We start from the raw sequence: 13,203 nt of genomic DNA on the forward strand, positions 1-13,203 counted from the left end.
TTAAGGTTTCACGTGCCAGTCATACATTTTAACGTTTTTAGACGGTCTCTTTCTATAAGTCTATAATTTAGAACTAAACGATTGTTGTATGCAAAGTAAATAAGGTTTTCAAAATGTTTAAGAAGCTTCATTTAAAATTAAATTAAAATGCAGGGCCCCTCGGACCGGTGGCCAGGACCCAGGCAGTATGAGTGCCACTCAAAATCAGCTCGCGTGCCGCCTTGGGCATGCATGCCATAGGTTGCCTACCCCTGTTCTAGACCAACTCGCCCCAGGCCCTTCCTGCTCTAGAACAGGCACCTGTGCTAGAACACGTCTGTAGATGCACCCCGTTCTAGAAGAACCATGTGACCCTGCTCTAGAACACACATCTTGCTCTAGAACACGAACGGTTGCTTGTGCTCCACAAGAGTGGGGGCAGCAAGAAACTGGGCCCTCCTCCAGCGTGGGAGCAGGTACCCCATGCCTGACTGCAGCCCAGTGTGTATGCAGGGGGAGGTGCAAATGGAACACGCAGGGGGCTGTGGGTCAGGATTGAGGGGCACTGGTAAAGCTATGGGGTAGGGGAGCCCAAAGCTGGCAGAGCAGGGGGCTGTGGGCCGGCACTGAGGGGCACCGATAGGCCTGTGGCCCCCCCGGTTTACCCACTGCAATAGGAAGTTACTGTGTGCCTGCGTCTCTGATCCATTCCTCCGGCGTGGCCTCGGCTCCGGGAAGGGGAACGTGGTGCGGAACTGGGTCTCAGCGGGGTCAGGGCCTCCTCGGGAGACAGGTTCATTAGGAGGCTGCTAAACGAGCTCTTTTCTCAGGGCAGGGTCGCTCTCTCCCTGTAATTAAGCCAGAGCCGGATTGGGAGATAAAGGCTCCAGCATCCGACCCCCTCCCTGCCATGGCCCAGTGGGGCCAGGAACACAGCTGGGGAAGGAACAGGGCTCTGCCATGCCTGGGGCGCCTCTTATCCCCTACGTCACTGGGGTCGCTGCGGCCCGCTCTGGGGTGGAGCCCGGAAGCCACTTCTCCAGCCACCAGCAGCAATTCAAGGAGGCTGGGTGCAAGCCTCCCTGCTGGGGTCTGACCAAGAGACAGGGGCAAACACCCCCAAGGATTGGGAAAAGGACCCCAGGGACCAGGGCCTCTCTGTGACAGGCGCAGCCCCATGTGCTGACAGGCTAACACCCGTTTGCTCTCCTGTCCCAGTACTGTCCGGCCCAAACCTGGGGATGACCCCAGGCACGGGGACACTGGCTGCAAGGTGGCTGGGGGTGTCAGAGTGCAGGGGCCTGGCCCCAAGGCAGCTCCCTCGCTCCAGGCAGGCTCCAGCTGGGCTGTGGGTGCGAGAGGCTCCCATACTGTCCCATCTGCTCCTGCCACCCAGAGTCCCTGCTCAGCTTGGGGTGAGAGGGATCTGAGCCCTGGGGAAGGGCTTGGCACTCTGAGCAGGGCTGGTTCTAGGCCCCCATTATTGGAGGGCCAGTGGGTATCTTTGGGTCCTAGATGCTGCTATTTAAAACACAATCTGCCCTCCAGACGCCAGGGGCTTCTGGACCTGGGAAATCCTGGGGCCAAAGCTCTGGCTGCTGGGTCAGGGTTTTGCTGAGATCGGGGATTTTGGCCTTTCTGACAATAATCTGGAGGCCCTTGAAGATCACGGAGGTGGGTGGCAAATGTCCCCTCTTCCCCCCCAATTCCCCATACCAGGCCTGCAGTTGGGACATGGGAGGCTGAGCAGTGTGGGGAAAGGCTGGAGCCCCCCAGGAGAGATGGAGAATCCTGACCATGGACCCTGGAGACAGGGACCCCCGACGGGCCTTGCTGGCTCCCAGGATTGTCCTCTGCTCCCCCCCTCCAGCAGGGCTTGGGCTTGAGGCACCAAGCCCAGGACTCCTGGGTTCTGTCCCTGACTCTGGGAGAAGAGTGAGGCCTGCTGGGTTAGACTTGAGGGGCCAGGACTCCTGGGTTCTGGCCCTGACTCTGGGAGAGGAGTGGGGTTCTACTGGAGGGGCCAGGAGACCGGACTCCTGGGTTCCATTCCCAGGTCAGCTATTGAGAGCAAGTCTGTGATCCTGTCCCAGTTTCCTCGACTGTCCCAGGAGCGCGTGGGAGCAGGGGTCAGGTGTCTGGTTGGGGAAAACATCTTCACAATGGCGGGTGTTCATCAGCCACAGTCACAGGCCAAGCCAGTGACAGAGCTGAGGACGGAACCCAGGAGTCCTGAGTTACACCCTCCCTCCCTGCTACTCGACCCTGCTCCTTCTCCTGCTCCCCCTGGGCCAGGATAGAACCCAGGAGTCCTGAGTCACTGTGTGACCGGGGCACAACCACCCAGCACCCCTTCCCCCCACTTCCCAGCTCACCCACTGCTGTTCCCCCCCATGTGGAGTTGCAGCCGCTGCTGCTGAAGTCTCAGTGCCCTTCACTGCCTCAGTGCTGGGGGCAGGGGCTGAGGTTACCCCCAGTCAATGCATTTGTCAGGGCCACCAGCAGAGCCTGGGGAGGGGGAGTCCAGGGGCTGTGGGTCAGGACTGAGGGGCACTGGCAGAGCTGTGGGGGGAGCCCAGGCTCTGCAGGTAGTGAATGAGGGGCACTGGCAGAGCTGGGGTGGGGGGAGCCCAGGGGCTGTGGGTCAGGATTGAGGGGCACTGGCAGAGGTGTGCGGGGAGCCCAGGGCCGGGCTAGCAGGGGACTGCGGGTCGGGAGTGAGGGGCACCGGCAGAGCTGGGGTAGGGGGGAGCCCAGGGCTGGGCTAGCAGGGGGCTGCGGGTCAGGATTGAGGGGCACTGGCAGAGCTGTGGGGGGAGCCCAGGGTCTGCAGGCAGTGAATGAGGGGCACTGGCAGAGCTGGGGTGGGGGGAAGCCCAGGGCTGGGCTAGCAGGGGGCTGCGGGTCGGGATTGAGGGGCACCGTTTCCATTTCCAGAGGCCATAGCTGGGGTCCATTTCGGGTGGGCTCAGAGATCTGGTTCCCGCCCCAGCCTGGACACTGACGCTCCCAGCTCCTCTTGGCTGGTTAGTGCTGTGAAATCCCAGCCCCCAGAATGAACCCAGGACCCCACCCCCTTGTTCCCCCACTGCCAGATCCACGTCAGCCCCTTCGGCTGGTACCCTGTGTGGGGCTGGGGTGACCAGAGGTGTCACCCTGCCGGCCACAAGAGCTGAGGAGGCATTTTCCCCACGTGTCCCAGGGAAATTTCCACCCAGAGCGATGTGCTGAACGGGAGTGACGCCCCTGGGAAATAGGTGCTGCCCCGAACACCCAGGCACAGCTCACCAGCAGGGTCACCTCAGCACTGCTCATCCCCCTACAGCCTGGGCTGGCCGAGCCCCACGCCTTGGGGACCTGCTCAGTGCTGGAATGGGGGAGCAGCCAGGGAAACCCTAGGGGCAGCCAAAAACAGGGTTGGTGTTTGGAAAGGGGGCGCTCTGCCCTCTGAGAGGGGCTGACCCCAGAGCCGTGCTGGGGGGCGCTATGCCAGGGGAGGGGGTGTCTCCCCCTAGCAGCCAGGCCCAGGGCCCAGCACTAGTGGGTGTAGTTTGGCAGCCCTCTCAGGACGGCTTTGTTCATCCTTCCTGCACTGGGAACAAAAGCTTCCAGGCCCTTTGCGTTTTCGATGCCTCTGGTTTTGTTTCTGATGCCGATGTTGTAAACGACCCAAATATTTTACCCCCGGGCTCCGCATCCGGCTCCCAGCTGTTCGGCTGCTGACTCTGCGGAACACGCTTGATGCTGGCCAGCTGCTCCCAAGCTGCTGACCCCGGCCCTCTCCTGGGTGTTGGGGCCCTGGATCTTTCGCAGGCTGCCAATGCTCCGGGATGGCTTCCACCCAAAGGGCTGGTGGGTCAGCCAGCGGCCGGACCGCAGCAGCCCAGACAGGCTCTCTCCTGGGTGAGACCACAGCTGGGTCATGGGGCTGCGCCTTTCCTGTCCCTGAAGCTGAGCACCGCTGGGTGGGGGCAAGGACTAAGTCTCATCAGGACCCCTGTGCCCGGCTGTGGTGCTAGCAGGCACCCACCTCTGCCACTGTGACTGCATGGGTGAGTCCCCCTGCCTCAGTTTCCCCATCTGTAGCACTGATACGGTGCCACCTCTGCAAAGCACTTTGAGATCCTGAGCTGCTTCCATAAATGCAGGATCCTGAGTAACTATTCCCTCTCCCCTCTCTCTCCAGCTGCCCTCGAAGCTACGAAGGGCCCAAGGGTGTGGTGGCGAAGGGGGGGCCCCTATTGGGCATCCGGCACCCCTTTTATTCTGAAATTCTTTCCCTGTTGATTCAGCTCCTCCTGTCGTTGCCACGGCCTCTCCCCCCAGCACAGATCCCTCCTGGCATTGGGTCCCTCTGCCACCACGCTGGCAGCGAATCAGTCCTGGAGCCGGAGCAGACGCTGTGCAACAAAGGGCCAAAAGCCAGTGTCACTTGGGGTAAATGTCTGCCCCCCCCCGGCCTGGCAAAGAACGTGGACGGGGGGAAGCACCAGGGGCACCTGCTCACTACCTCTTCTAGTCCTGGCTTGCCCAGGCGTTGGGCTCCAACCTGCCGCTGACATGGTACAGCCGGGAGATCGGTCGCCCTTAGCCCTGGACAGAGGAGCAACAACTTCGCTGAACTTGGCTGGAGATCTAGTTTGTGCAGATCCATGTAACACAGGGCTGGGGTAGCAGGGGTCTGCGGGTCAGGACTAGGGGGCACTGGTACAGCTGGGGGGCTGGAGGGAGCCCAGGACTAGGGTAGCGAGGGATGCTGGGATAGCAGGGGGCTGCGGGTCAGGATGGGGGGGGGGCACTGGTACAGCTGGGGGGAGCCCAGGGCTAGGGTAGCGGGGGGTGCTGGGATAGCAGGGGGCTGTGGGTCAGGAATGGGGGGCACTGGCACAGCTGGGGGCTGGGGGGAGCCCAGGGCTAGGGTAGCGAGGGGTGCTGGGATAGCAGGCGGCTGTGGGTCAGGACTGGGGGGCACTGGTACAGCTGTGGGGCTGGAGGGAGCCCAGGGCTAGGGTAGTGAGGGCTGCTGGGATAGCAGGGGGCTGTGGGTCAGGATTGGGAGGCACTGGTATGGCTGCGGGGAGCCCAGGCCTAGGGTAGCAGGGGATGCTGGGATAGCAGGGGGCTGCGGGTCAGGATGGGGGGGGGCACTGGTACAGCTGGGGGGCTGGAGGAAGCCCAGGGCTAGGGTAGTGAGGGCTGCTGGGATAGCAGGGGGCTGTGGGTCAGGATTGGGAGGCACTGGTACGGCTGTGGGGAGCCCAGGCCTAGGGTAGCGGGGGGTGCTGGGATAGCAGGGGGCTGCGGGTCAGGAATGGGGGGCACTGGCACAGCTGGGGGCTGGGGGGAGCCCAGGCCTAGGGTAGCAGGGGATGCTGGGATAGCAGGGGGCTGCGGGTCAGGACTGGGGGGCACTGGTACAGCTGGGGGCCGGGGGGAGCCCAGGGCTAGGGTAGCGGGGGGTGCTGGGATAGCAGGGGGCTGTGGGTCAGGATTGGGAGGCACTGGTACGGCTGGGGGGAGCCCAGGCCTAGGGTAGCGGGGGGTGCTGGGATAGCAGGGGGCTGCGGGTCAGGAATGGGGGGCACTGGCACAGCTGGGGGCTGGGGGGAGCCCAGGGCTAGGGTAGTGGGGGTGCTGGGTAGCAGGGGGCTGTGGGTCAGGAATGGGGGGCACTGGCACAGCTGGGGGCTGGGGGGAGCCCAGGGCTAGGGTAGTGGGGGTGCTGGGTAGCAGGGGGATGCGGGGTGGGCTTGAGGGGCGCTGGGGAGATGGAGGCAGTGCAGGGCAAGCAAGCTGCTGGCCCAGGAGCCCTGGTGAGCGCGGGCTGCGGATTCTGGCATCGCCAGGGGCAAGCGGATCCTTCCGGCCCAGGCGGGGCCGTCGGTGCCGTGGCACGAGCGTAGGCTGTTTCCCGGCCTGTTGAATGGCCCCCACAGAGCCATGCTGGACAGACGCCAGCTCAGCTGACAGCTGCTGCCTCTCCGCAGAGGCTCTCCCCCCGCCCGCCCCGGCTTCGACAGCCTCTTTGGGAAGGAGCTGGGCTGAACAATAAACAAGGGCCCTGTGTATGTGGATGTGTGTGGGGGGGTACAATGGACCGGGTGCCAGGGATGGCCAGGGGCAGCCCAGCACCCTCTGCTGGCCAGAGTGCAGAATCCCTTGGCCGGGACCCATTTGGGGGGGTAACACTGTGGATTACAGCCCCCCCAGGGCACTGGCAGCGGCTGCTCACGTGCGGGCAGCGCCAGCATGGTGTCAGCTTGGGGCAGGGCTGGGCTTCCACAGGCTGCGGCGGAAGCTGGCGTGTGCCAGAGCCTGAGGCCAGGGCCGTCGCTTGTACCCCCGTGGGATCCCAGGGGCACCCCACGCTGGCTGGGGGGAGCCAGGCCAGGGCCCTGGCATAACGGGGCGCAGGGCCCCCCCATCCCTCCCTGCTGTTCAGCAGCAGCGGCTTTTCCAGGCGAGGTAACGACCTAACCCAAGGCAGCGGGGTGTTGCCTTCACATCACAGCACAACGGGGCTGGGCCCTCAGCCCCCCGGAGAGATCCAGGCTGCTCTGGCACTTGCAGTCCTGGGCACAGGCTCAGCCGCCTGGGAGGGTGGTGCCCTCTGCTGATGGCAAGGGCAATGCAGGCCGTGGCAGGGCCAGCGTCCCCTAGCCTTGCCGGCGCACCCCAGGTCGAGGCGAGACGTTGCCACAGGCCTCTCCGCTGAGGCTGCCCAGGACGGCCCTGCTGTGGCTGGGGGCTGGGTCCCATATTCACATCCTCGCTGCAGAATGGCACGTTCTGAGCTGGGTTATTATGGGATCGGGTAGCAGCGCGCTGAGCAGGACTCCTGGGTTCTCTCTGACTTGGCATGTTACCTCAGGGGAGTCCTTTGTGCCTCCGTTGCCCTCTGGAACAGGGAGATCACAACGCTCGCCAGGTTAGCCTGTGAGCACTTGGGTTGGGGCAGCCTCTCCACTTATGTGCTGCCCGGCACGGCAGGGCCCTGGCCGGGTCTCGGGGTTGTGTTGTCATACAAGCAGAAGGGGACAAGGCAACGTTATGTGCAGTGAATGGAGACAGGCCAGGCCAAGCCTGCAGGACGGTCAGGGCTGTTTGAGGATTCCCTACGCAGGCTCTCCCAGCCATGCTCTGCTCCATCTTCTGTGCGTGGACTGGGTGGGGAGGAGGGTGTCCCAGGGCAGCAGACAAAGACCCTGGAGGGAAGAGAGAGGGTTTCTGAAACCACATGTGGGCTGATCATTATTCTAAGCCTGTGTCACCTGCTCCCAGCCACTGGGGAAAGAAAAAGAACAATGTATTGCTCAGCCACAGGAGAGGAAAAGAGAGGCGAAGAGGTGAATTGCTGCTTTCATGGGAGAAAGGAGCTTCCTAGATAGCTCACGGGGACTTGGAACTGCCTGGGGCTAGATCTCAGAGCAGCACCGAAAGCCCTTGCACGGCCGCTCAAGGGGAATCTCTGTCAGCGGTGAAGGGCCTATGACACACAGCCGAGAAGTTTGCGATTCCATCCAGCAGGGGGCACTGGTGAATCAGCCACGCCCACCGGTTGGTTGCCGTGCTGTGCACGGCCATGGTGCCGTTCATCCCATACATCCAGCGCTTCACAAAGGGAGCGATCAGCCAGCAGCATTGTCAGCATTTTGCAGATGGGAAAAGTGCAGGTCAGAGGAGGTGGGACTCGCCCCAGGTCATGCAGGGAGTCAGTGGCAGAGCCAAGAATAAAGCCCAGGAGTCCTGGCTGATGGCCCCCAGCTCAGTCCACTGCTCCTACAGCCAAGCTGGGAACTAGGTCAGACTCAGCTGGCTTCAGCTGTCGTTGCAGAGAGACAGGGTCCGAAGTGCAGAGAGACAGGGTCCGAAATGCTGAGCGCCCGCAGGTCCCGCCAGAGCCAACAGAAGTGCCAGGTGTCCGGCACCTCTGAAAACCAGGTTGTGAACTTGTGCTCAGAGGCCTTTTCATCACAACCCAGGCCTGATTCTGAGCTGGGCCCAATCTGCTTCTTTGCCTTGCCGCCGGGTGGAATTCGCTCAGCCGACGGCGCCTGTTCTGCACGCTCGAAATGCAGGCTCCTCGGGGACGACACTGCAGCGAGGGGCCAATCCCACCCCTCACTGGCATGCCCACGGTACCAGGGCCTGGCCTGGCCCAGCCCAACACATGCCTGCAGCCATGTAAGTGCAGAGCGCCCACATGGAGCTGGCAGCTCACTGGGTTAACGCTGCCAGGAACGCAGCTCTTCCTCCAGGTTCCCTTCCAAGCCACTGCCCAATGACCCTGGCAGATGGCGAATGGCACAGTTCTCTGTTGCGAGTGCAGGGCACATGACTGGGAGACACTGGGTTTTGCGGGAGGGGGATCAGGTGATCTGGGCACACCAGCCAGCAAGCCCGGGAAGGTGGGTGGCACTTTGTGGGGAGAAACAGAGGCCAGGAAAGAGAGAGAGAGGAGAGAGAGCTCAGCTCCCGCTGCCGCTATCCTGGGGGGAAAGTTCCCTGTTTCAACTCCCACAAGGCCAGGGAATCCCCCTATGCAGCTTCTATTGCAGTAAAGAGCAGGGTGCGCGGGCACGGACCATCCAGGTGCACCCTAGCGGAGCCTGCTACGGGGCACAAGGCCACTGCGGGGCTGGGGATGGGCCCTGCTGGCGAAATGCAGCTGTGGGGCTCGGGGGAAATCTGGAAGGGGCTGCACTAATCAGGGGTGTGTGTGTGTGTGTGTGTGTGTGTGTGTGTGTGTGTGTGTGTGTGTGTGTGTGTGTGTGTGAGAGAGAGGGAGAAAGACCATTGCCCCCTACTGGACTGAATCAGAATGACACAACTGGTGTCATAGCCCCCCCTACATAGGTCTCCCCTAGCTTAAGCCCTCTGGGATCTGGGCCCCCCAATGAGCTGATAGTCTAGCTAGACTAGGAGTGGGGGGACCAGGCCCAGAGAGGGAGCGTGTCACGCAGCAGGTCACAGGAAGGGACACCCCTCTCCCCGCAGCTCTTTGGAGTCCCAATTCTCTGTCCTAATCACAGGATTATCCTGGATCTACGTCAACCCCCCTCCCCAAAACACTCTGACCAGGAGCCCCAACGAAGCAGTAAACAGCAAAAGGGCTGGGGCTGGGGAATGAAGAATGAATCAGGTGCCCGTCAGCCCCGAAGCCAGCCTGTGCTGGGTTGCACCTGGGAGCGGGTAGCCAAGAAGGTGGCTTTGATTCTGTCTTCAGCGCCAGGGTTGCCAGCTGCAGCTCCCAAGGAGAACATGTCCCAGCCTGAGCCTGATCAGGGAGGCAACACACTGCCTTGATCTGATTGGTGAGGCCCACGTAGACAATGGGTCCCCGCACGTGAGTCAATCTGTGGCTTTGCACAAATATTTTGATTGTGCATGTGGCAGCAGCAGAGCATTTCCATCCCAGCATTGCCACCTCCCCTCGAGACGGGGAAGGGAATGAAGATGATCCAAAACCATCTGCCAGGCCTGCCCCTTCAGATGGCCTCCCTCAGCCGGAGGGCTTGGCTAGAGATGTGAGCGCCAGGTTGGAAAGAGAGAGCTTTCCCCTTACAAACCTGCCAGTTGTCCCAGAGAACGAAAGAACGGTACCTCTGTATTTGCAGTAAGTAGAGAGAGGTGCAAGGGATTGGTGCAAATACTGGAGTATTCCAATTTATTTCGGAAAGGGTCTCCCAAATGTTCCCTCTTGTGGATAGCCCTCCTCCCTCATCGTATTTATTATCTGTATGGCCCTACCACCCCTCCATGGTGCTGGGCTCTGTACAGACACAGAAGGAGATAATCCCTCCCCCAAAGAGCTTACAATCTAAGTATAATATAAGAGACAACAGATGGATACAGACAGGAGAGTATAAGGGAATCTCTCCTCCCGTTGCTCAAAGCCTGGCCCCCACCTCCTTTCCCAGTCCCTATCACATCCATCATTGGCCATTTTAAAATCAAGCTTGGATGGTTTTTTTTTCTAATACAGCTCCTCTAGGAATTATTTGGGGATGCTCTGTTCTGTTACTTGTTCTGTTCATTCCCTCTGGGGCACTGGCACTGGCCACTGTCAGAAGACAGAACACTGGGCTAGCTGGACCTTTGGTCTAACTCAGTATGGCTGCTCTTATGTTCTCTGGCCTATGTTACACAGATGGTCAGACTATATCATAATAGTCCCTTGTGGCCTTTGAATCTACGGATATTGAACTTTACAGCTGCCAGAGTGACTGCTTGCTTGGGGAAAGTAACATTGAGTGAATTATTAAACATGCCGCATCGTTTAACATGGTGTAGCTGTTGGAAATGAGGGGAGCCCAGCCGACCCCAATGCCCCACCTGCCCAGAGCTCTGCGCAAAGCCAGCGCCAGTGCCCAGCCCGTTACTCGGGGGCCACGGTTTGAAACCCACTGACTGGAGGAGAGACAACCCCTCAGAGAGTGAGCAGGTGCCCGCCTTCCTGGGTGTTTGGGACGTGCCTGGCACTTGGCGCACACTGCCGTAAACGAAGAGTAAATAACCGTAATTAAGGATGCATGCTGAATCTTTGCTGGGGTGGGATGGGGGCAGGTCACAGCCCCTCTGGCTGCAGCGCCCACCCAGGGATTCAGCCCCATTTCTCCGCAAGCTGCTGGGGGGTGGGCAGCACAAATGTCTGTTTATAGATTCCTACTGGCAAAGGGGCACCAATAAATAACCCTCCAAACAACAATAAAAAAAATAAACCCCACCATTTTCTATAGGCTGGAAAATACCACCGCCCCACCCGCCACGTTAGAGGGGCAGCCCCGGTGTCTCTGGCTGGGACCGGTATTTGTAAGTGTTGAAACACCCCTCGACCCCAGGCGAGAGCAGCCAGCCTCAAAAAACTACCGCTCCCAGCAAGCTCCGCGGCGGGCGGCGCGCTTCCAGCCAATCCGTGGAGGGCTTGTTGGTGGGTGCCAAGATGGCGGGGCCCAGGGGCTGAAGGAGGTGCTGTTTGGCTGCTGGGTGCGAGGGCCCCCCCCCGGGTGTGTTTCCAGATGGGGGCCCCGGGGGGGGCACCTGGGTGGACAGACCCTGGGTGTATTTCCAGGGGCTGCCCCTCCCCCATAAGCAGGTTCAAGGGGTGCTAATAGGAGACGGGCTCGCCCCCCCTCCCTCTGGGGTGCCCCACTGGGGGGGTGGGGGGCTTCACTCCCCCACCTCTGGCCACAGGAGCCTGCCCCCTCCCAGGGCTGGGAGCGGAGCCCAGGCGTCCTGGCTCCCATTCCCGTGCTGTAAACACGGGCACACGTGTTCCCCAGAGCTGGGAGTGGGAAGGGAACCCAGGAGTCCTGCCCCCCAGCACCCTGTGCTGCCTCCCAGTGCGACTCGAACCCAGGAGCTACAGTCTCTCCCTTATAATGGGAATAGAGCCGCGGAGTCCTGGCTCCCAGCCTCCTGCGTGAACCGGCTGCCCTACCTCCTGCTAAGTGAATCTTTTATTATAGAAATAAAAGATGTTTAATTTATAGAGCCCCAGGGGTGATCTGCGGGGGAGCTAAGTCTGTGAGAGGAATGGGTGCGAAATGCTGTTGTGAACAAGCTGCTGTATCTTCTCTCTCCCTTTCAGAACGGAAAGATGAAGGTTGTCAATCTAAAACAGGCCATTCTCCAGGCCTGGAAAGAGCGGTGGAGCGATTACCAGTGGGCCATAAACATGAAGAAATTCTTCCCCAAAGGAGCCACGTGGGACATACTTAATTTGGCAGGTCAGGGTTTGGTTTTGTTTTATTGCTTGGGTGCACATGTCCGTTTGTGTTATGTGCATGGTACAAAGTGAGACAAACATATGATCTGGAAAAGCAAACCACAGCACTTGTATTATGTTCAGTGTTATTTCTCTGCCCTAGTTATCAGGGCTGAAAAACTTCCCAACTGCAAACTTTGGAAATGAAGGCTCCTGCCCTCCAAAGACTTATACATGTGTGGAGCCCTTCACTGGGGCCACTCGTGCTTAAAGCCAAGTATGTAAATCTTAGGAAGAGGGGGGTATATAGCATGATTGTTGACTGCAATAACTTGCTGAGCTATTACTGACACAGAGATGTAGCTTGGCTTAGTGGATAGAACACTAAGTGGGGACTAAAGAGACCTAGGTTCTCTTCCCAGCTGTGCTGCTGGTTTCCTTGGAGACCTTGTGCATCCCCTTGTGCCTCAGTTTCCTCACCTGTGCAGTGGGGATAATGATCCTTATCTCCCCTGTAAAGTGCTTAAAGATCTGCGGATACAAAGCGCTGTATAGGAACTAGGTATTTCTGTTCTTATAAGCGTTAGGGATTATTGTTTGTTAAGAAACTGAAAGCATCTTCCGGCCCACAGATCTTATTAGAATTTGCTTTTCTCATCCCAGTTCAAGAAGGGAGATTGACACAAATCCTGCTAAATGGTGGTACCTGCTGAGTATACATAGGTAAAATAATTGCTAGGCTTTTATGCCAATTATGGTAATGTTAGTTTTTCCTGTGTCTGGTGTGTGTTTGAAAGTCCTTTGTAAACTAACACAAATCACTTGTTCTTGAGTTGATGTAAAGGAGAGGTTTTCAGGGGAAATATTCCCCATTCAAACCAACACGGAGAACTGGACTGAACGTCGGAATTATGCTAGATGAGAGTTGGCTCTCCCATAACCTAAGATCATATCTTCCCCACATGCGATTCCATTCATCTGGGTCCATTTTCTGTTTAGTGAAGGGTGGGGAATCTCTTTCACTTGTGAGATCCCATTTCTGTTCCTTTCAAAAGTTCTTTATTGGTGCATTAACATAGTCTTATAGAATTTACCAGACACCTACTGGCCAGAGAACTAACGTGGAATCTGGATTGCAGGGACACCAGTAAGGTCCCAAGGCTGTGGGTGGAAAGTCCAGCTCAAACCTGCTGGGTAGAAGGAAGGTACTGTAATGTTATGCCCGGACATTGCCTGAGAGTACCATTTTTGTAATCTCATTCTCTGGCTAGAGGGTAATTGCTAAATTTTGAAGCCTCACCTTGCCTGCTGGTATGGAAAAGAGTTCCGCTTTGCTTGCCCTCCAATTGTAAGCTTTCTGTAAAGTGAGGTATCTGCTACCCTACCCGACCCCATCTTCTCAGCTGCTGCAGAGGGTGTATTCTTCTGCTACAGTCGCTGTCCCCAGTGAGTAGCTCCATTTTCTGCTTCTGCTGTTAGCCATCTTGAGCAGCACAAGAGTAAAATGGCCATGATTA

At 59.0% G+C, this 13,203-nt stretch overlaps 1 protein-coding gene across 5 annotated transcripts in view; it reads left to right on the top strand.

Moving 5' to 3' along the window:
- Positions 1–10,907: 10,907 nt before the first annotated feature.
- The window catches only part of MED24 (mediator complex subunit 24), a 35,251-nt gene continuing 32,955 nt past the window's right edge, over positions 10,908–13,203 (top strand). For 3 of the 5 annotated variants that reach the window (XM_030540944.1, XM_030540946.1, XM_030540947.1), the window contains exons 1-2: positions 10,909–10,985; positions 11,570–11,708. In XM_030540944.1, coding sequence (XP_030396804.1) covers positions 11,579–11,708 — 130 coding nt within the window. In that variant the 5' untranslated portion in view covers positions 10,909–10,985; positions 11,570–11,578. Of the gene's footprint in view, positions 10,986–11,569; positions 11,709–13,203 lie in introns of those variants that run through there. The other 2 variants (XM_030540945.1, XM_030540948.1) reach the window with 2 other exon arrangements.

Source organism: Gopherus evgoodei, chromosome 23 (genome assembly GCF_007399415.2).
Source record: "Gopherus evgoodei ecotype Sinaloan lineage chromosome 23, rGopEvg1_v1.p, whole genome shotgun sequence".
Taxonomy (NCBI): Eukaryota; Metazoa; Chordata; order Testudines; family Testudinidae; genus Gopherus; species Gopherus evgoodei.